At 42.1% G+C, this 22,958-nt stretch overlaps 1 protein-coding gene across 4 annotated transcripts in view; it reads right to left on the bottom strand.

Annotated features, from left to right (window-relative positions):
- GRIA4 (glutamate ionotropic receptor AMPA type subunit 4) overlaps positions 1–22,958 on the bottom strand; it is a 1,206,498-nt gene that overhangs the window by 13,916 nt on the left and 1,169,624 nt on the right. For 2 of the 4 annotated variants that reach the window (XM_069640737.1, XM_069640739.1), the window contains exon 14: positions 3,890–4,004. The exons of the other annotated variants lie outside the window; for them this stretch is intronic. In XM_069640737.1, coding sequence (XP_069496838.1) covers positions 3,890–4,004 — 115 coding nt within the window. The remainder of the gene's footprint in view (positions 1–3,889; positions 4,005–22,958) is intronic. 4 annotated transcript variants of the gene reach the window in all.

A 22,958-nucleotide genomic window follows, 5' to 3' on the forward strand; every position in this document is an offset into this window, starting at 1 on the left:
TGATTTCTGCAAATTAGGATTTTAACGTAGTAACACTGTCGCATACCTATCACGAGCATTTCGAAACTACAGGTATATCCATCATTCATTAAATGTGTTGCACGTTTTCTGAATCTCGTTTCACCTCAAATGTCCCGCAAACTTGGTTCGCTCTAACTAATCGGTAATAGCACCATGTTTTGCAATTGCCCGATTCTAGTCCTGAAATGTGGGATAGGATCAGACTCTCTTTGCAATGAGATGCTGTTGCCATCATTCTTAAATTGAAACTGAAGTCGTTCAGGCAAATACAGGACAATATAGTTTGCATGGATGCAGCTATATCTAATCTTATCCTTAGATATTGAATGCATCATTCAATTTGGAACTCTTATTTTTCTAGGTTAGGCCTCTGATTGAGGATTAAAAACTGAATTAGTAGCCTCTGTACAGGCCAAGTTTCAGTACTCACTTATGCAGTGTCATTTGCATTGTATTCCACCAGCCTTTCGTAGCAAAATGAGGGCCCTGCCACTTGCTGGTTGCGTGGGAGTAAGACTTTTTGGAGATGTTGTGACACATGTCAAACAGATGCTTGGGCAAGGGTGAAACTCTGGTTATTCTGCTAGACCGCAGAAAATCTTAATGGAAATCAAAGCCGGTGTTCTCAGTTGCCTAGCATCCTACACCATTAACAGAAGCTACCCAGTCACTATGACGTTTTCCATATTTACCACTCTCAGAATCTCATGTGGGATACCTCAGGGGCCAGTACTGTCTCTAGTGTCATTAATCTATATATGCCCCCACTATCCCCCAACATTAATCACCACAGGATTGACTACCACTTCTATGCCTTCTACCCCTGTTGTTAGCTCCCCACTCCCTTGTTTCTCTGCTCCCCCAAACATGTTGTTCCCCCTGTGATTGTAAAGCGCGCCATTGCTACTCGACCTCGGCCAGACTCAGAAAATACTCTAATAATAATAATATGCCGATGATAACCAATTACATCCCAGATTTGACGAGTGCTCTGGCGTTGGTCAAGGCGCCCCTGAATAACATATCTGCGAACAGTCCTAGATAAATACCACCTGTCTGTCTTCCTACTTTTAAGGTTGAAGATCTCCTTTTTGGCATAGTTACTTTGAACAATATATGCTCTCATGACCACTGACCTGGAACACCACCTGATACCAAAACACTGGTTCATGATTTAGAAGCAACCTGTGGTACTGACCTGGCCTTTGTACTGCATGTGAATATATGTATCTACAGAGGCTTTATCCATCTACATCTTCTATTGGGGTGCATTTTCTTGCCTTCAGATGACTCACAAAATTGTCCTGTCCCACCTGGGGGACTACACTGAGGCTATGGATCTGATTTACAAAAGTATTTTACAATCGGGCAGTCGCATTGAAAAACGATTTGTAAATCAGGCCTTTTTTCTATCTCACTATGAAATTCCTCCACTAAATTTTCACGGGCATTCCACAAGGTCATCTGCAGAGTCATTTGCCAATTGTCTAATATTTGTCTAAAGTGGTCTGATCAAATCTCCCCATTATTGAAATCCATGCAGTGTCTGCCAATGAAACCGAGTGTCAACCTCAAGATAAGTGCCGCTCCCGCCGATCCATTGGAGCATGCTTGACTACATCACCAAAAGGTTTCTCACTGCTAGCCATTCCAACGTTAACATTGAAATCTACCCAAAACGCATTGGCTTCCTGACCCTCCAAACTCACATAGTTCATAAAACTCTAAAGAACTTCAAGGCAGGTCCCTTTACATTCCCAATCTCTTTACATTATGGATTAGGCAGCACAAATGCAATCGATGACGCACCTGTTTCAGGTCGCATTTGTCTGCATCTTCCATGACCTTTGACACACTATACCGCATTTCTGAGCCTCATGCATAGCCTTCAGGGAACAGCTGTCTCACCAACAACACAATAGCAGGCTCCCAGAGGCACGCGGCGTCTCTTGGGCTCCCCATCTAAAGTATGTAAAGCTGAGGAAAGGCTCTGCAAATGTAGAGCGGGTGGATGCAGACACAGCTATTTGGCCAGTTGCAGGACCCCCCACAAGGATGGTACTATCCATAACTGCACCCCTCTCTAGACATACATTCTTTAGTCCATGAAAACATATGTATTGCCCTCCTGTGGGCCAAGGAAGCCATCCCAATCTCGTAGAATACTTGGTGAATAGACTATACCACTACTCATTTACTGATTTGGGATTGATTATTTTAACAATGCGCTTAAGTCCATATTTGAAATATCTAGCTTTATAGGTTATCCCAGTGATGTGCTGCTTGAGTAAATATGGCCATTCCTCTGAAGGCACGGCTCCATATGGATTCAGACATGTGTACAGTCATTTCATCATTAAAGGGCGAGGCAGTGATTTGACAGAACTGTCATCAAGATGAACATTTCATACATTTATGGGATGATATTAGTCAAAATAGGCAGATCACTCTAAACGGTGAGAGCACAGAGCATGTGTCTCGCTAATAACAGCTTCCAATGCAGCTGGGCTCGTCGAGCCACTGAATATTAAAATCCAGTTAAGTGTTCACGATGCTCAAAATGAATCCGCATGAGAAACATTCACATAGAATGAATTTCTATTTTGACTCGTGCCTTATTTCATGTTAGCTCCGAAAGCCCACACATCCAGCCCTCATTTCTAATTGGATGGGTGCGTTATCTGTGAGCCGCACAACGGCACAACTGCACAAGTGCTGGTATGTGTCAAGGCCAAAGTCATTTTAACTTGACCAGATTGAAAATAAATCTCATTGCCAGAGCATAATTATATCTAAGCGAATTACTGAGCACCTTGTAGGGCAAGACCACGCAGTTAATCATCAACAGTAGCGACTGTCTGTGCAAGATTCCCCCTCAGCCATTGACACTGCCACTCGCTCAAGGCCTCGGCCATGAGGTTAAGTGCTAACCGGCTCTTTTACGTCAGTACATTTGTGACTGTTCACAGCTCTAATTCTAACATTGTCGATAACCTTTCTTAACACAAATACATTGGGCCTCTTTACGACCCTGGCGGCAGCTGTGCCCTTATTAAGGGCACGGCTGCCACCAGTAATTAATTTTTACCGGAGCCCAGAAAAGGGAAATAACCGGGTCATGCCGACCTTGGCGGACCCGGTAATTGCCCTTTTCTGGGCACCGGTAAAAATGTATCCCCATTCCCATTTCAGCCCCATAGGGCTCAATGGGAATGGGGAGGATGCTAACAACGGGCCCGTTAATGACGGGCCCGTTGTTAGCATCCTGGTCTGCTAGTGAGTCCCGCTAAGGACGCTTGGTCTGACCAGGCGTTCCTTAGTGGGACCCACTGCAGACCTCGTAATAGGGTGCCCCGAAATGAATGGTGCCAGTCCCTTACCAGCACCGTTCATTCCGGGGCCGCCAGGGTCCTAATGAGGCCCATTGTCTTGCAAATGTTGAAAGATGAAAGGAAAACAAGTAAAAAGTAACATTATCTCACACATGCATTCTCACTGCATGAAATCTGACCATCTCCCTCCGCCACCGGCCACCTTCTCCCGCTGTCCCATTTTCAATCCACAATGACACATTCTGCTCCCCCCAACTCAACATCTCATGCCATGCACCTGCACAGTGCAGCTCCCTGCAGTAAACCATTTTCTAACCACTTCTGCTTACTTCACTCAGATTCAAATTGGCGCTGGCAATGAATGCTTGCAAATATTTTTGGGTTGACAGTAAGTGCATACTTTTGTTTGTAGAGCTTCTATGATAGAGTGAATGGTCACAGATGTATGTAGGAGCTGTTAAGTGGCTGTTAGGCTCCAGCAGATGCGCCAGTTACTTGACATACTGTTTACCCGCTTCGGTGACATAGAGGCTAACCTTGGAGTCACCTCCCCCGCTGCCACATTCTCCTTTGTCGTACCACCATTTGTTTTTCAATTTGTCCAAGAGGCCTTGTTCATTCAGTTTTAAAACTGCGAGGTTAACATCATTTCTTGAAACGATAAAACATAATTTGTAAGAAATGGCACAGCTTTTTAAAAATGTTACACGGAACGAGCGCTTAAACTCTTTCATTGCTTTTTACACTTGCTAAATGAACCTCTCATTTCAAAATCTTAGAAAATTGAATTACGATCATTTTTTTTCATTCAATAATAGCGTATGCCCGACACATCCCCACTTAGGAATCGTCTCGTTTTACTCCAATGAAAGAACTTTTATCAACCAGCAAACCAATGGTCTCTCAAAGAATCTCCTTCAAATGCCCTTAAATCACTAAAGACAAAAGAAAAATAGAGGTTTTCTAAGTTACTTGGGTATCTTCCTCTTCTTAAATACTAGAACAGGGCTCTGCAACCTTTGGCTCTCCGGATGTTTTGGACTACAAATCCTATTATCCCTTCAGTGGTGAGGGTTCTTGGGAATCGTTGCCCAAATCATCTGGAGAGCTGCAGGTTGCAGACCCCGGTACTAGAAGGTAAATAAGTAATTCAATAGTGGATCTACTCTGGTGGCATTTTTTGGGGGCAATCTAGAAACTTGTAATAGATGCACTATTGACTGATATTTAAATGGCCCTAATCATAATGACTACAATAACATTCTCTAAGGCTACTTGTTACATGAAATGTAGGCTGTGATGCATTATTGCAGTAGCGTTTGATAATAGGGGAGCCTGTGATATGTTATTGCAGCAGAGTTTGATAATAGGGGGGAGCCTGTGATAAGTTATTGCAGTCTTCATTGATTATAGGTGCAGCCTGTGGTAAGTTATTGTAGTAGAGTTTGATAATATGGGGAGCCTGTGATAAATTATTGCAGTCTTCATTGATTATAGGTGCAGCCTGTGGTAAGTTATTGTAGTAGAGTTTGATAATAGGGGGAGCCTGTGATAAATTATTGCAGTCTTCATTGATTATAGGTGCAGCCTGTGGTAAGTTATTGTAGTAGAGTTTGATAATAGGGGGAGCCTGTGATACGTTTTTGCAGTTGAGTTTGATAACATGGGGAGGCTGTGATACGTTCGGCGGTATGGAAGAAAGCGATGAAGACTGCCTGTCTTCTTTTTGCCTCCCTGGGCTCTCCTCGCGGTCAGGACGTGAGGACAGCAAGAATGCACTGCAATTTGAATACAGACATCCACCCTTGAATTTGGCCTAGAGTGGGTGCTTCACAATAGTCTTGTCATAAAATACATGCTGGCTATTTTATTGATTATTTGCTTTGTTGTAAATGACTTAAAAGGAAGTTATTAGTGCATACATATGTTTCTAAATGCTGTACCCACCTGCTATGACAACACACTACTAGACTATGGAATTCATAGTACTCTGACATTACCTCACTGCAGGGTATAGGGCACTTTCTCTGCCAAGCAGATCTAGAGTGGCAGGTTTAGGTAAGCAATGAAACTATAGAGAGAGGAGGGAAGGGGTATTTTATTTTGTCCCAGTGTCTCTGTGTCCCTTATGCTCCCTGTTCCACCCACTGTCATTCTGATCTTTGTGGACAGTGTAAAGGTTGGATAAGGGCCGATAAGGGAGCAATAGACATACTACAACATTGTGGATGGGTACTTATCAACAACCAGGTTAATTTCTCTTCAATGTTCAAAGTAAATCAAAGGCAACTCAGGCTTCTTTCTCGTGGCCTATCAGGATCAGATTATCCAATGTTTGCACCAGTGCTGAAAATGAGCTTTCCATCAGTTATGTTTGCCTGCAGAATATAGAATGGAGAAACCAGGTTTTCCCTTATCCATATTACATGCCACTTTTTACACTGGGGCAAAAATGAATACCATGTGTAAACCTGTTCTATATGTTTAAGTAGACGCACTGCTCTATAGTTTAATATTCATAGGAACACTCTATGTGCAATTGCATTAAAATATGTGGTAAAGCGTGTCATGGTCTCTGCCCATTAAAACCGATGCCTCCTCTTTTTAATTTGATTCTCCATGGAATGAAATTACTTTAATTCGCCCATAGATTCTAATTTATGGATAACTATTTAAAAACGCCTACTTAAAGTATTTCAATTATATATGATTGGTTTTAGCTGGCAGACAGTTCCCGGAAACAGAATGTTTAATGAGAGGGTTATTTAGCAACGTTATTAGCCATACTGATGCACTGTTTCACAACACAGCAGAGGAATTGAAAACAAAAATGATGTGGAAGAAAAGTGGATGATGATGGTGGGAAAACCCTTATCTGGATTTAATTATCTTTTGCAAAGCTAACATAGTTAACTGACAATTTTAGTAACATCAGAAGGCCATATAAAAACAAGTCTAGCTTCACAGTACTGCAGATTTCTTTGAGGACTTCACGAGTCTGACTTAAAGTGAAATAAAGTCTGTAGGTCAGGCTAGATACCCTCCTCCATAACTGGACACCCCGGTTTCTCTGCCGGTCGCGCTATAGCATAAAGGTAATGATCAGCTGTGTACCAATTAGCCCACTGAAGACACTGGCACTTTACGAAACTTCACAAATTAATGATTATTAAGTAGATTATACTGGTAGACTTCTGCAGTGACGCTGTACAATCAATCAAAAATAGACATAATGTTACAGTCAACAGAATCCCCCAACAGCCTCGCTCTTTTCTCTAGAACATTCCTAGAAAGCAACTATAAATATAACATCTCTGGGGCTCATTTGTGATCTGGCATACTAATCGTACAGTGAGTAGAAACCATGCGTAAAACATTAGACACTTTTGTTCTCATTCGACGTATTTGTGAGGTCGGCCGGGGCACAGGCCAAAATGTACAATCCCACCACCACCATTCGCTCTGTCTCCAAATACAACAGCATCTCCAGTACATGCGATTTTTATGCAGGTGGAGATGCTCTGGATTTCTATGGAATCGCCATTTTTTTTGCACCTGCATACAAATGGGCGGCATCGAAGAGTCTGTTCAGTAATGGGTGTAAACTAACGTCAAAACCGCAGTCCACCCATATTCCCGGACTTAAACTACACTCATCATCCAACTGAATCAATATGGCCCAGATAGAAGTGCAAACATATGTAGTCCCTCCTGTCCTTTTCACTAGGACATTAGGAGCACCCTTTGCGTTTTTAGGATTTTCTTAAAAAGCAGAATGTTGAATCCATCGCCAAATATGCCTTGGATTTTCACATATTCACCCATGCACACCCATTTGCACCAGTTATAGGGATTCCTATGTGTGTCCTCTACTATCCTCATCCATAATGGCAAGCAACACACTCATTTTCTGGTAAAAACCGAGGACCAGAAATTAGATGATCCGACATTTCATGTAAGGAATCCAGTCAGTGGCAGCCTTACTTCACCCTTACCAAACACAGTTCTTTAAGGATTTTTACCATCGGTAGAGAACATTTGGTTAAGTCATTGTCCAATGACATTCAAGTGCTGTAAGCTCTCCAGTAGGCACACCAATAGCTGTATGAATGGAGGCTTAGTAAATATGAATGTATAGGCATAACATGGATTACGTCATTAGATGTAGTATTAAGGTGTCTAAACCTTTTCTTGGTTTTGTTCTTCCCTCTATAGATTTCCTAGACATGGCGGACCACCAAGAACAAAATCCAGGTTTATGATTGCTAAACATCCTAGCCTGTAAAACATTCTTTCAAATAATGCTTTTAAGAAAAACTTTGCTTAGAAAATGGCTTTCGTTTGTGAAAAATATTTTCCTCAAAAACCTTTCCCTTGACTTCAATTTCAAAATGAAGAACCAAAGTTGGGCAAATGGGGACAGAGATGGTGCTCCCCAGACAGAATATAACAAAAGAAGGACAAAAAAATAAAAAACTTAAGTCCCTGCCAACAAAAAATAATGTGAATAAACATTTTTAAGAAATTTGCAGACATTTTTAAAAATGGTGAAAAGTGAAATCAAATGCAAGAGTAAATATTAAAACATTATTAAATACACATAAAAGAGAAACGAACGTATTGTAAACAGTGGATTAATAATTAGAGAAGATATTTTTTCAAGAAATAAATGATCCCTTGGAGCCATAACCTACAGTTCTATCATCCAATTGCCGATAACACAGAAAAGTCCATCGGAGGGTGGACTTCATTCGTGGAGAGCTGATTCAGATCCCCTTTGTGTGTTCAGTGATGGCGTGCTCTAGAGGTCCACCACTCAGTTTCACATTGGCATACATGTTTGCAGGGTTGACAGACTACAATGAAGATAAGCAACTTGCCATGAACACTTTGGAAACCACATGCCACTCCATGACAACCCTACCTTTCCCACAAGGAGACATTGCTGATCATCAGTAAGTTCTGTTTTTGAGTTTCAAGGACAACTGCTTTCTGTGATTAGCATGATTTATATGTATGCATCATATCCGGTAAGATAGCTCAGCGGATTGAGCACTCACTGCTACGATCTGTTTGTGAACTGCAGGTCGCAGGTTGGAATCCCGGTAACCCCTACTCTGCCTTTCCATCCTTCTGAGGTTGATAAATGAGTCCCAACTTTGGTTGGGTGATATTGTATGTAAATATGTTGTATGTAAAGTGCATTGGCGAGAGCGCTACATAAATACCACATCACCATATCCACTTCTGGGAGGAAGTGATTAATTTAAAAACATACTATAGTAAGTATAACTTTCTTCTGGTCATTCAAGGAAAGGCATGAAACTTTCCCATAAATATATACACCCACTTCTAAAAGGTTTTGAACATTTTCGTGAAGGTCCATTTATGGAGAGCAAAGAAATAGTGGTAGTGTACCAGAGGGTCCACATCCCATGCAGACCCCCATGGGGAATCTTTGCTCACATCCACAGCAATGACATCTAACCTGCGCAGCTATCATCTGTCCCAACGGGTACACATGTTGGTCAGTGGAGCAGGATGGTATCATAAGGGAAGTTGATTGACTATGAAAGAGAGTAATTCTGGTAGGGTAGAGTTGGACTGAAAATGTCTGAGCCCACTGCCATTTTGTCCGTACATTGCATACTTTGATCTATAGATTCTGTTATTAGGAAAATTGAAAAAGGGGACTATAGCAGTTATTCAGAGAATACTCTGAACCATAGCAGGGATACACTGTGCCTTTAAGGGGGTGCACCTGGCTCTTATTTACCAAAAAAAGCAGCAGTTTCTGCAATAAATGTGAATAACTCATTGTGAGGGTCTATGACCCGGCATAGCAAAGAAAGTGTAGGAGATATGCCAAAACTGGCACTGTAAGGCAGATTCTGATGTGAGATAAATCAAGGGAATGAGTTATACATGTGGAATATGGCTTGTGCTAGCCTAATAGAAAAGAAGGAGCAGTAAGTGTTCTGCTGACTTACATTCAGAACTGAACCTGTGTCAGGCACAGTTTTCAACAGGCAAGGCCACAGGCCATGCCGACTGGGCACTTTGTGTGCGTGTGTGTGCTTTGTGCGTGTGTTTTTGTGTGTATGCCTGTTTGTGTGTGTGTGTGTGTGTGTTGACTACACCCGGGGCATGCCCGATGCAATGCCTGGGTGCAGTGTCCACTGGGTGTGTATCTGAAGTCCACAGTGCATGGTTGTGGCCAGCTTAGTAACTTGAAAGGAGCATTCTACACTTAGATACGTGATGTATCATGGTGTAATTTGGCTCTTCCCAAAGGAACATCGGGCTGGCTGAGATCCATGTCCACTGATGCTACTCCATTTGTCTGTCTTCCTGGGTTGCTGCGGCTGTGTACTCAGTTCTCAATTCATCTTCTCTCAACTCATTTGTTTTTTCTAGCCTACCTAGTACCTCCTATAATCACAGGGTTTCCTGGCTCATGTCAACAGTGTCCAAGGCAACAAGTCCTTCTTTTTACAGGATTGAATTCGGCTTAGGACATCAAGAATTGTTGACTATCACACCTGGCAAAATGGTAGAGGAATGGTGCGGAAGAGGCAGCATCTCGCTCTTAACAGAAGGCCATGGCATGAGATCCACCATCCATTGTTTGGATGCAACTGTAAGTAGGGGCAATGTCTCCAGCTACAACAGGATAGCAGAGGAGGCAATCCTGCAGAAGAGTAGGTTAAACACTATGGTAGTACACTTTGGAGGAGGACAGTGGCAAAAAACCGTACCCTCTCTAGCCCCTGCCTTTGATCCTTCCAGCTGTTTTGCTGCATTGGTTGGCTATGCAGAATATATCAGGCAGAGTGGTGTGCCCAGAAAAGAAAAAGAATATGAATGGCAGGACCAGTAGAGATAGAACCAGTGGCAGACTGAAGGCAGAAACAGAGCTGGGGCCTAAGCATGATACCCATGTGACAGGAGAAAGAGCAAACATGAATACAGCAGAGTTGGCTATTAATGCCATCCGAGCTTATGATGGCAACTGCCACTCTGTGCCCGAAGGAAAGCTCACTCCACCTTTAAGAGTAAATCGAATTAGTACTCCGGATGCCATTTTTTTTACTTACCTGCTTGCACCCAATTGGTGCATTTGCGAGCCTTACCTGACCATTAATCCTTTTCCTGGCATTCTGTCTCGTGCCCGACTCCGCTCTATGTTCTTTCCCTTTCCGATATCGGCGCACTTCTCTTTGGCAACCACCGTTACTTTGCTTCATCTTCCGAGGTACCAAGCTTCTTCATCTGAACCCGCGTTACTTCATCAAATCAACAACACGCATTAATCGCCAGCCATGTGCGACCCGCGGACCAGCAAAACCGACAAATAATTGTGCAACCAAGGCACCTTGCCAGATCACACATGTCAGTCAGTAACCTACAACCATTTCGTTTAACCTAACAGGGCCTCTTTCCATAGAGGAGTGGATAGAGGATTTCAGCACTGAAACTCTGAAAGGACTCGTGAAGTCTGCAACATTTGAAAACAGCTTACATTTGTCCAATGTACATGGCTATAATGGAAGACATGTTTCAGTCTGCAACCCTGACTTGGAGACGATAGAACTTAACATATCAGAAATTAACACACAGTGGCCCTCATTAGGACCCTGGCGGTAAGGGGTTTGCGCCAGCGTTAGCTGCGCCGACCCCTTACCGCCAACTACGAGTTCCCATAGCGCCATGGTCATTTTTCCGCCCGCTTTTTGCGGGCGTAAAAATCCATGGCGCTATGGGACCTTGGTGTTAATTACGCCACCGTAATTTACGGTGGCGTAATTAACGCCTTCCCCACTCCCATTGAGCCCTATGGGGCCGAAATGGGAATGGGGAAGGGTAAATGGGTCAATGGGGACTTACCGCCCCGCCGACCTCGGAATGGGGCGGTAAGTCCGCCATCCGCCATGGCGTAAAGGGACTTTACGCCATGGCGGAAAAGTCCGCCGACGGCGGAAAAAATCCGCCAGGGTCCTAATGAGGGCCAGTGTGCCATAAAATGGGGGTTGGACACTTTTAAATGATGGCTTGTCCAAAACGGATTTTAATCTGCATTTGAACTGCAGCCTTTCCCAATGCTAGCCCCCCTTGTACCTACATTTAATGCTGAGGCCATTACAGTTTCTGGAGCAGGGTACTAACCTCAAAGTTTAATTTCTCTGGTTTCTGCTTTGAATCGACACCTAAATAATCCCCCTTCTTGGCGAAAATGGAATATTATGCAGAATGACCATTTTGTGTCTGCCAACAATGTTTTCATTAGCATTACTAAACATCTCTGTCGCAATGGAGAAGACCAAGTGGTAGACAAAGCTCACATTTCTCACTCTTGGCCTCACCAAACTACGTACCTGCGGAATTTTCAATTCTTCATTTCCTAACACTCTAGAATACAAAGTATGGTTTGACATACAAATTCACTTAGCTCAACGTGGACGTGAAGGACTTCATTTATTACCAGCCAATGCATTTGAAATAATAACAGATGAGAATGGAAAACAATATACATCCCTTACTTTTAATGAATTCACAAAAAATCACCACACATTTCTCATTTGTCACCACAGTGACTTGCGCGGCCGCATGGATGCTGTTCCCCAAGATCCAGAATGCTGTTCCCCAAGATCCAGAATGTCCTGTTAAATACCTTCTCCTGTACATATCCAAGCTGCCTCCTTATGCTCTATGCTTTTTTGTAATGCCACAATGTTTTCCCCAAAAAAAGAAATTTGGTATAATCATCGGCCACTTGGATAAAACACTCTGGGCTCTCTCATGCAGAAAATCAGTCAACATGATCACCACTGCATTTGTGCAACTCCCATACAACTTCTTTCGAATGCTGGACTTGAAACCAGAGAAATAACGTCTGTTACCCGTCACTGTAACCCATCATCTATTAACAGCTACTGGCAACCACAAGAACCACAACGCTGCCCTCCGCACACTCAAACTATTTCCTGTAACAAGGCTAAAGCAACATCTGTGTCCTCATCTTTTCCTTCTTCCTCCATGTCTTTCACCTCTATAATGTCCACCGTTTCTGATAATAGTTCTACAGCCCAGTTTGCCAATTGTTCTTTTACTTTTCATGGCAATGTGCAATTTATTTCCAACTGACTGTCTTCTAATTTTTGAAGTATCTATTGCACAACCCTGTTATTTCATTGCACTATATGTAAAATGTGACTAGGTTTGTTCAGATTCTCTAATCCATTTCCTTAATGCAAGTTACCAAATAGCACTAAAGTTATTGCTTGCCATGTTATGCATTAAGTCTCTTTAATAATTTCATTACCTCAATTTTCGTTGGGCCCAATACCACTTTTCATTTGACATTGTTCTCACTACAATTAACAAGTTTGCAATATATTTTTGATCACCTTCACTTTTAAATTGTTGTCATTAAACTGCAATTGTCAATTGCAAACTATTTATATGTGTTTTCTCTAATGTGGTTTGCACTCAAACATGATAGTGGTAATGCATTAGTATAAAGCACACAAAAGACAGTCCCTATAACAGTGCTTAGTTCCTTTTTTTGAGCGAACTTGTGGCAGTGTAAAGTGAAAAAGCAGAATACTAAAACGGCATTACTAGCGCCAATAATATGGAATGGAAGGAAGCATTCCTTCCGACATGGCTCCCTTCCACTCCATACCATTGAACCTGAATGTGCTGTCTAGTGTATCTAGACAAAAACGCACTTGAACTGCCACGTTCATCGGAGAAGAAAAGACCTGATGTGGCAAAGTTTTGAATGCCTGTTTACAACAATCAGTATCCCGGGGCATTTTATGCCGGAATAATAATGACAATAAGGCCTTCGGAGGGGGTGCGGGGCTTACTGTGTCAGGTATTGCCCTGGGACTTCGTTAAGGCCCTTGCTGTGCTTACACCTGTTACTATGGGCCCAGGGTGCATTACCTGATGCAGTAGTGCCCCCTGGCTCCGGGTTTATTGAGTAAGTAATTTACTTGTATTTCTTCTTCATGGACTGTTCTTTATCTCTGATGAGAAGGATGGAGGTGTTCAAACTAGAAAGTAGCAGCATTATGGTGGAGAAAGAGAAGTCTGAAATTGCTCCAAACTGGCAGAAGGTAAAAAACCACCTCTGTATCCCAAAAAAGCATCCCATAAAGTGTGGAAGGTTGTAGCCATCGCAGGTTGGTGGTGGAGGGGTTTAGGGGAAGTCTTCCAAATTCTCCTACCTGTCATCAAAGATTGCAGGGTACTCTACAACTTTCGGGTGAGCTGAGAGGCCTGGCTGAGAAGAGAAATTGGTGTATGTTTAAGACTGTGGTACCTCTGATATAAATCATCAAACTACACACAACAGTAGCATATTTCCTGTCACCTGTCAGGTCCTCAGAACCCACTAAAATCCATCAGTCACATGTCTGTACCATGATCAGCTCTACATGGTCATTATCCTTCAATAGCCGTTGTCAATCCTGCCGGCTGCACTGAATATGCTATTGAATGTGTCATCAAATACATCAAAGCAAGAGCCTCCCAATTCTATATTCACGTTTGGAAAATACTCCTCCAGGATGATGTTTACCTACACATCTATTAACTACACAAACCAACTCCTTACCAAGCCAGGTGCAGTAATAAAGACAACAAATGGTCCTGGAGAGGAATGTCTTGGCCTCATCGATGATCCAGCAGTGGGATATTCCTGGACTAAAAAAGGAGTTGGGGGTCAGCTAAAATACAATAGGCCTCATTATAAGTATGGCGGTAAGTCAACAATGGTGCCGGTATTGCTACTGGCACTGTTGCTACCGTACCGCCATACTATGAGCTGTGCTCGCGGGTGCCTGTCAGCCCACCAGGTCTGACCTGGCGGACAGTGCGGCACAGTATGTAGGATGCACCGGCACCGTTGTAAAGCCTATAGGGGTCAAATGGGAATGTACCGGGCCCGGCACCCGCAAAAGGGCAATTACCGGGTCCGGGTGGGCTGGAATAGCCCGGTAATTACCCATTCGCGGGTGCCGGACCCGGATGCGGGTTTGGAAGTAGCCTTGCCGGTTTTACCGGCAGGGCTACCTCCAACCTCGTAATGAGGCCTAATGATAGAGGAAAAGCCTATAAAGAAACCTACACAGCTACTTAGTTCCAATGTGCTACCCGACAGCTGCTTCTGAAGCTCGCTATTTAACTCGTCTCAGTGCCGCCGACCCCGTATTACCATTAGCACTGCCTCACATCCCGGTGATTCCAGGATATCACGAGAGGTGGCGGTACAGTAAATTCTCATTCTCATGCAATCCCTTAGAACTTCCTGCCGGTGCTTCAGTGAAAAACATGCCAGTGGTGGCCTGAACTTCCAGCAGTAACAGAAAAGTAAGACTCTGTAATTGTATCCAAAATACATGATTCATGAACTCTAAACTGGGTAAAATAATGTATAACTTGTCAGCACACTAAACATTAAGATTTAGTTTGCATTGGTGGTGTCATATTAGAGTACAAAATGCTTTGGCACAAAATTGAAAGTATGATTTGAGTAGAAATGTGATTTCCAACACTTTTCAATTCCTTTTCTTTCAACTTCAATAACTTTCTGCAAGTAAATGACATGCTATGCCTCAGACTCTCTCTCACCTGCAGGGTGGCACTTGGGGCGTGAAGAGAGGAAAGGGAGAACAGAGGGCGATGACGATGCTAGTCAAGCAAAGGTCAAGTATCTTTATGAACAGCAATCACCACTTTTTTGTGGGTGAAATCTGAATGGTGTAAATATGGCAACAACTATGGCATATTAATACTTTCATAATCGAACTTGTGATGTTCCATTTCTACATCTTTGATATTAGGACCGCATATTTTTGAAGATATGTGGGTGATGTATAACCATATGACTTTGCCCGATTATCCCTCTCAAATTTGCCTAACTCTGTAATTACTTTTAACTGATTGTCTCAAAAACGGTGTGAACTGTGTGGATGGTAATTTTGTGCCCACCTATGTTCTTGACCACACATATGGTTCTGCCAGGAGTAAGGAATAGAAAGTGTACCTGCATTGAGGGCTAAAACACCCCAAGGGATGATATTCAACAACAGATACATGGCATGCTCTGCACAGAGAGAGGAGAGGGAGGACGTTTAACTCACAGGTACTCAACATTTTCATATCATGTTTTCTAAAGTGTCTCAAAAGCTACATGAATCAATCGTTGTGAGATATAAAGGTTCCATTTACTATGATCACTTGATTACATTTGAATTTGGTAGGTTTAATGCCAGATAAGATTTACTGTTGCTTAACCGTGGGGATCAAGTTCATACACAGCAAATGATTTTGTTCATTCATTTTAATTATTCTTGATACCCAGCTTCTTGTCGTTCTGTGAAATTCCTTTACACTCTCATGTGGGGTGTGGGGATGCACCCTATAATGTAGAAGAATGTGAAAGAAAGCATAACACATTCACATCTATTGGATCAGCTCATGGAATTGTTGGGGCAACACTTTATAGGTAAATGCAATCAAAACTCCTACAGAATAAGCAGATTTTTCTCAAAGCCAAACTTTGGCTATTCTGAAGATCTACATCTGTACTTTCTCAATTAGTGAGTTTACAAACAGCATCAACTCACTACAAATATGGAGGTATTTACAGCTATATTTTCTACCATATATGCCAGTATTTATATGGAAGATAGATCAATGACACCTTACACGTAGCTGTTATCCTAGCGCATACGTCTCTAAATTAACTCCACCGAGGTGCGCAGGGGTTTATGAGTGCTCACTTTACTCTCCAAGGCATTTGACAGACAGACAAAATTCTTCCCACTGTCAAAGCTTTCGGGGAGGATGGGAATGCACAAGAAATGTTGGCTCTGTAGCCCCTTGATATTTTTAACTGTACTTAAATATATAATGCAGTACGGAAACACTACAATGTTATTACCAAAAGGGGGAAGATTCACAATTAATTGCATTGATGAATCACTTTGCATAAATCTAAGAATAAAATATATTCTAAGATTTTCAACACCATAAGGCTTGTTTATAACTGGGCTGGTGAGACCAACTCAACATTTACTTGTTTACGAGGGGACCCCAACAAGCACACCAATTTAATTGACACATACCTAAAGCTTGTGGCAATCAGAGCTCAGAGCTGTCTATACAATTTCTCAGCGTTGGAAAGGCTTCCAATAAGTTTAGCGTTCTTTGATAGGTTCTGTCCTAGATTTGCTTTCTTGTGAGGTTTAGGAGGACAATGCTGTGATAATACATGGGTTTAGCAGGTTGTTTGGTGGTCATAGACTCTTAATAAGACAAATGTACCACCCACAGAGGAAATTAGCAGGGGTTTCCATTATCAAGCCTATTCATTGCCCTATCCAGAGGGATATAGTTCCCCTGGCAATAAGTGCCCCTGGTATATAGGGCCACCATGATAAAGGTGTACCGGGATACATCACTCCTGGGATATAGTACCCATGGGATGCTGTGCCCCATAGATGACGTGCTGACAAACACACAACCACGAGCACAAACCTCAGCAAAACGGCGATCTCTGAACTTCTAAAGTAGCAAGCTTCAGTGAAGAAACACATACATCGCAACAAACAGATAATGGAGCCAAAAACACCAAGAAACCATGGATTAGACAGCTTTATGGAAGAGCGCCCTTTCGCAAAATTAAAACCTGATTCACTGTATGTCTCATGCTACCTATCTACCTAAAATCCATCACAACCAACAATCCAAATACATTCCAACCATACAGGGAGCAAAAAAGCAAACACCACAGTCAGATGAAACAAGGATCTAAGAAGTAGAACAAAATCAACCAACCATAACACACCATTTGTCACAAAAATTGGCCAGTAAACAGGATTCAACAGTACGAACCCAGAAACACCACCGGCGATAACACCAAAATGATGAGCAACATACTATAACTGCTTAACGAACAAATGGAAACAACTGAGGTCCACTCCATAATCCACACACCAAACCCACCGACAAGAAAAAAATAACCAGAATCATACCAATTTACCAACACAATCCAAGAAGTTCAAACAAACCCCAGAAAAGAAATAGATTCACTGCAATCCAGTCAATGCAAGATCACTGTCAAACCACAGTGCACAGATACATGATCTGCTCAGTGAAGGTGGAACTGACATCTGATTCCTCAAAGAAAGGTGACTAATGAAGGACTCCACTCCCGAACAACTTCAAACTCAGGCAAGCCAACAGAGCTGGTAAAAGAGGGTGTGGGTCTCTCTGGTACATACAAAGACCACCTAAAATCACAACAGCATCGTCTTTAAACATCCACAATTGTAAATCACTCTTCTTCCACATATCTCTAGCTCGGTATCCAGTCAGTATGTCAAATGCATTTTTTTCAAAATGCAAATATGTCGAAAACATTTGGTAGAATCTTTTTTTCTAATGTATTATTTTTTTATTTAATACTTTTTTGGGGGGTTTTGTAAGTAAAATAAAGTGTTAAAAAACAGGGGTTTGGGGGGAATCCCCCCATAAAAAAAAAGAAACATTAAAATTTCTTTTTAGACAAAATCTTTTCGACATATTTGCATTCGAAAAAATGTCATTCGAAATACTCACTATAAACCCTCTAGCTCACCAAAGCAATCTTTTGTTCCTAGTCGTCTACAGACTGCCCAGATACATTAATTCTTCACATAAATATGTGTAGATGCTATAACTAGCATCACGATAAAACAAGATCACCTGATCATATTAGGAGATTTCAATATCTAGTTTGAAAAAAAACACAGAATTTGCCAAATCACCAACCTCACAGCTATCCACGGTGCATCATCAACAATGCAGAGAACAACGCAGTTGGGCAAACTCTGTGTGGAATTTTATGCAAAGAAACCTAGTTACAACTGCAGCTCAAATACAGATTCTCTGGAGCGATCACTTCATGATACCTTTCGTGATCTATGATCCTAGGTGAATAAGATTCCTCCACCTAAACATAACTCCAATTCAGAAACAGAGACTGGAACTCGCTCAACACCATGGAACTCAACACTAGACTGGAACACAGAAAACAGCCAAATGCTCTCCTGGACACACTCTAAACAGAGAGAACTGAGAGATTTAAATGGATCTAGTAAGCTCTAGATGAGGTTGCACTCAAGAAAGCTTTCACCCCCTCACAAATGAAAGTGGCTGCTACATAGCTCACCCCACAACTCAGAGCACTGAAGAAAACACATATGAAACTGGAACAAGCCTGGAGGAAAGACTACAACCAACAGGAAAAAAAACTGCATAGCAGAAACAAATCTGGTTCTACAAGATGAAACCCTGAAAGCAAAACCTGAAAAGGATTAGTAACATTGCACTACTATGGATAAACTCTTTCCTAACAGACAAATTGAAACCACCTGGTTACCTCTCTTCAGCTCAGCACTGCACACACTAACTGTGGAGTTCCACAAGGCTCCCCACCCTTGCTTCTACTCATCAACAATGACATGACCCCACTCAGGTAACTCATCAAAACAAATTGACTCACTTGCCACTGGGGAGACCAAAACCTTACTAACTGCCTGATACAAATAAATGAATGTATGAGCAGCAACAGCCTTAAACTGAACCCAGACAAAAATGAAATCATGATCATGCCCAACAACCCTTCGACTCAACAACACATGCCATGTTCTACTGATTTGGGAAACAAACCGAATGTCTCCAAAGTAGCTAAAAACCTCCGAGAATTAAGGGACAACGACCTAACACTGGATCCTCCAGTCAATTCATTAATGAAGAAATGCTTTTCCATCTAATGAATATTATCATTTCTCACCTTCACACACAGAACACTTGTCATCTCCCATATCACATCAAGAATAGACTAAACCAACAGCATCTACCTTGGAAGCCCAGACCATTTTACCAAAAAATTGTCAACAAATACAAAGCACAGCAGCAAGACTACCCATCATACCCTCCAAGAGAAAGATCATCAAACCACCACTCAGATCTCTACACTGGCTACCAGTCAAAAAAGGGATCAACTTCAAAACACATTGCATAATGCACTTAGCAATCCTTGGCCAAGAATCAGGATTCCTATAAGAACAAATCTCCATCTACAGACCAAACTGAATCCTGAGATCCAGCAATGATTTACGTTGTGAAACGAAACAATATTCAAGAATAAAATATGAAGGATCAGCCTTCTTTTATAGCCTAACAAATCTCTGGAACTCACTCCCCAAGGAATTATGCACAATAGAACAATATCTGACTTTTAGGAAATCACTAAAACCCTGGCTCTGTAACTTGCCAACCTAAAAACTAAGTATGGGTTCAGAGAAACACTCAACCTCAATACAAAGGGATCCTCAAATGACTTAGTCGCCTTTCACATTATATAAAATTGCCAACCACTGCATAAAGAATTTCAGCATCAACCAAACAACTGAGACCTACAGGTGAGCGGTGTGTTATAAAAAGTAAAATAAATAATACATCTATGAAACATCAGCATAAGGATATTGTTACTTTTACCACAAACCGGAATAAAACGCTCAATTTTCCTGCAGAAACACTCCACAACTACCAAAGACAACACCCACACAACTGCTCTTCAAGAACCCACCCAATCCCAACTGATAGAAACCTTAATGTGATGCCACAGGCACACTAAGCAACCTGCACAGACTCATACACCAAAACATCTACAGATCCGTACAACCTAGAAACAAACCCAACACAGTGACCGTTTTTTCCAAACTGAAACTACCAACAGAACAGCAAAATCACACTTGTGCTCTCCCCCACTAAAAAACTCTCCCTTTACCCGCTTTCTTTGCAGATCCACCAGAGCGCCGTCTGTAGACCATGAACATGACAGTGGTGCATAGTATAAATCACATTAGCATAACATAGCACACACGATCACCTAAGCATACAACTATCTATTTCACTTGATGAGTTCAATCTGCACCATACTTCTTCCATTTATGTATACATTTTGCCAGGATGGTTGCTCCGATTTAAGATTCTATTATATAAAATGTATCATTTGACTATAAACAACTCTTTGGGTCACATATCTGCCCACTGGCGTAGGTTTATAAGCATTTTCCAGGATCTATTCACAGTTACCATGAGGTCGGCAGCGGATTCAAATATTGTAACTATCGAATTATTGGAACCGAACTAGATCAATGCCTAGCCATTCCAATGTGCGGCTGGCGAGGCAAAGATAATGGTGATATTAATGACTTATATTAATAGTAGAAGTATTCAACGAAAAAAGCGAATTATATACATTGTGTTGACTCCGAACAACACAGTTTGAAGGAAGTCTTTAAAATGATCCATGCAAGAACCCCACAGCCCACAAAACAATTTCCATAGCCACACAAGATCTGTGTGATTCTAGGTCAACACACTTTAACAACAACACTCTACACATCCAATGCCACCTCAAGATGAAATGACCAACATTGCACTACACACATATGGAAGAGATACCTGCAACAGTTTCACTGCTTTTTCCTTTTTCTCCATTGAAGAACTGCTTTCAAATAATTAACTCAAGCAACCTGGCAGGCTCCCCTGATGACTCTTTCCCCCGGCCATCTACAAAACGGTAACCAAACACCCACATTTGGCATCCACTTTCCCATGCCTTCCCAAACACCTCTATCAAACAAGGAGCCATACCTCATTGGAAAACTCATAAGTGACCCAAGTGGCTGAGCAAACTACCACCTGATTTCAAACACACCTTAAATTAGCAAAATCCCGGACAATATCAGCTATCAACAACCTCATCCAGGAATCCCAACACGTACTCAGGTCAATGAGAAGAACAGAATCCACCCTCTACTCAATAAGCACTTGCTAAAGAACAATGCAGACAAAAACACAAGCAGTTCCCTCATTTTAATGGACATCTCAGCAGTGTTTCAAACCATCAATCATGAGATTCTATTAAAGCGATTAAATGACACAGAGATTAATGGAATCCCCCCCTCAATGGATCACATCCTTCCTGATGAAGAGAGTAGAAACAACACCCACAACCCCATTTCTATAATTTCCTTGAAATCTGACTTGCCGAAGCCCTAAGACTCCAGCCTCTCCTCCCTTGTATTCAACATCTACATGACTCCCCTCTTGGAGCTCATCAATAACACAGCCATCACCTGCTTCAACTATGCTGCTGACACCCATATTTTATACAAAGTCATGAATGGTGAAACAACAGACCTCAACGCCTCTATCACATGGGGGGACTGGCAACAGACTTAGGTTCAAACTATTCAAATAGGAACTCATAATCGGTGGCACTACATCTTCCAACTATGCATCAATTCCCTGGATAGATGTAACGAGACCTTGCCCATTTCCTTAACCTACTGTGATACATCTAGGAGTCACAAAGGACAGTGGCCACACACTATAATCACAGATCATGGCCATCATAAGGGGCTGGTTAACCCAACTCTGCACCTTATGGTGCATTCTGTCGCACCAGTCCTTTAGACACAGGGAAATGGGTGTCATCTCCTTGGTACAATCAAGACTTCATTATTCCAGCAGCCTCTACCCAAGACTATGCGACCCCAAAGAGCCCTAAAGGCAGCATAAGATTACTACTTAGACTGAAAATACAGAAACACATTTCACCATAACTCCATGCACTGCACTACCTCGCAATTAAAGAGAGTATCTCCTTAAAAGCCATATGTATTGCCCACTGCTCCTACTACGGCAAAGACCCAGAATCCAGGAGAAGGATCCTTTCTCACCCCATACCTTTAAGAACACCAAGAGCTAGCAAGAATGCACTTATAATGATACCTCATTTCAACTGGTAATGGAAGATTATCCTTCCTAGCAAACAAATGCTGGAATCTCAACCCAGTCCACTGGCAGGTGCATATTACCATGCCTAATACTCCACGTGCATGTTTACTGCATCCCCCACACCACCCTTTCCGCCAAGATATCTTCCCCACCTCCTCACCAGCCCTCATCCCTTCTGCCCACCCCAACTAACCAACCTCCGTCTAAATCTCACCCTTTCACCTGGTACTAGACTGGAGCAAGCCACATTGACACAAATACTAGGGCTAGTCAAGACCATAGGAATAGCACCAAACTATCAACAACACTTCTCTCTTCAGCCCTGCCCCACTCCCCGACATAAGGGGACAACACAACTTTAAATCATTCTCTGCACTTTCATTTTTTGGGATCTCCTTTCAGGATAACATACACCCAAACAGGTACACCATCTACATAGAAAGCACATCAGCACACAGGAACCAGCTCCTTCCCACCTGCACCCATGAACAGCACAGTTTACATGTGCACCTCTCGCGATTCCCCTAACAGCTCCCTTCCTCTTTTCCTGCGTAGTCATGGGCATTGAGGCCATCAAAATGGTACAATGGTGCTTTACAAGACCACTTTCTTGTTATTGTTAACGGATGATAGAATATTTTTAATGCATAGTATTTTTGAAACTTGATCCTCCTTTGAAATAAAAGCTACTTAACACCATAAACAAATATACATGATTTTAAGCAGGAAGGATAT

The sequence above is a fragment of the Ambystoma mexicanum genome, chromosome 7q (assembly GCF_040938575.1).
Source record: "Ambystoma mexicanum isolate Mex_15411 chromosome 7q, UKY_AmexF1_1, whole genome shotgun sequence".
Classification (NCBI taxonomy): Eukaryota; Metazoa; Chordata; class Amphibia; order Caudata; family Ambystomatidae; genus Ambystoma; species Ambystoma mexicanum.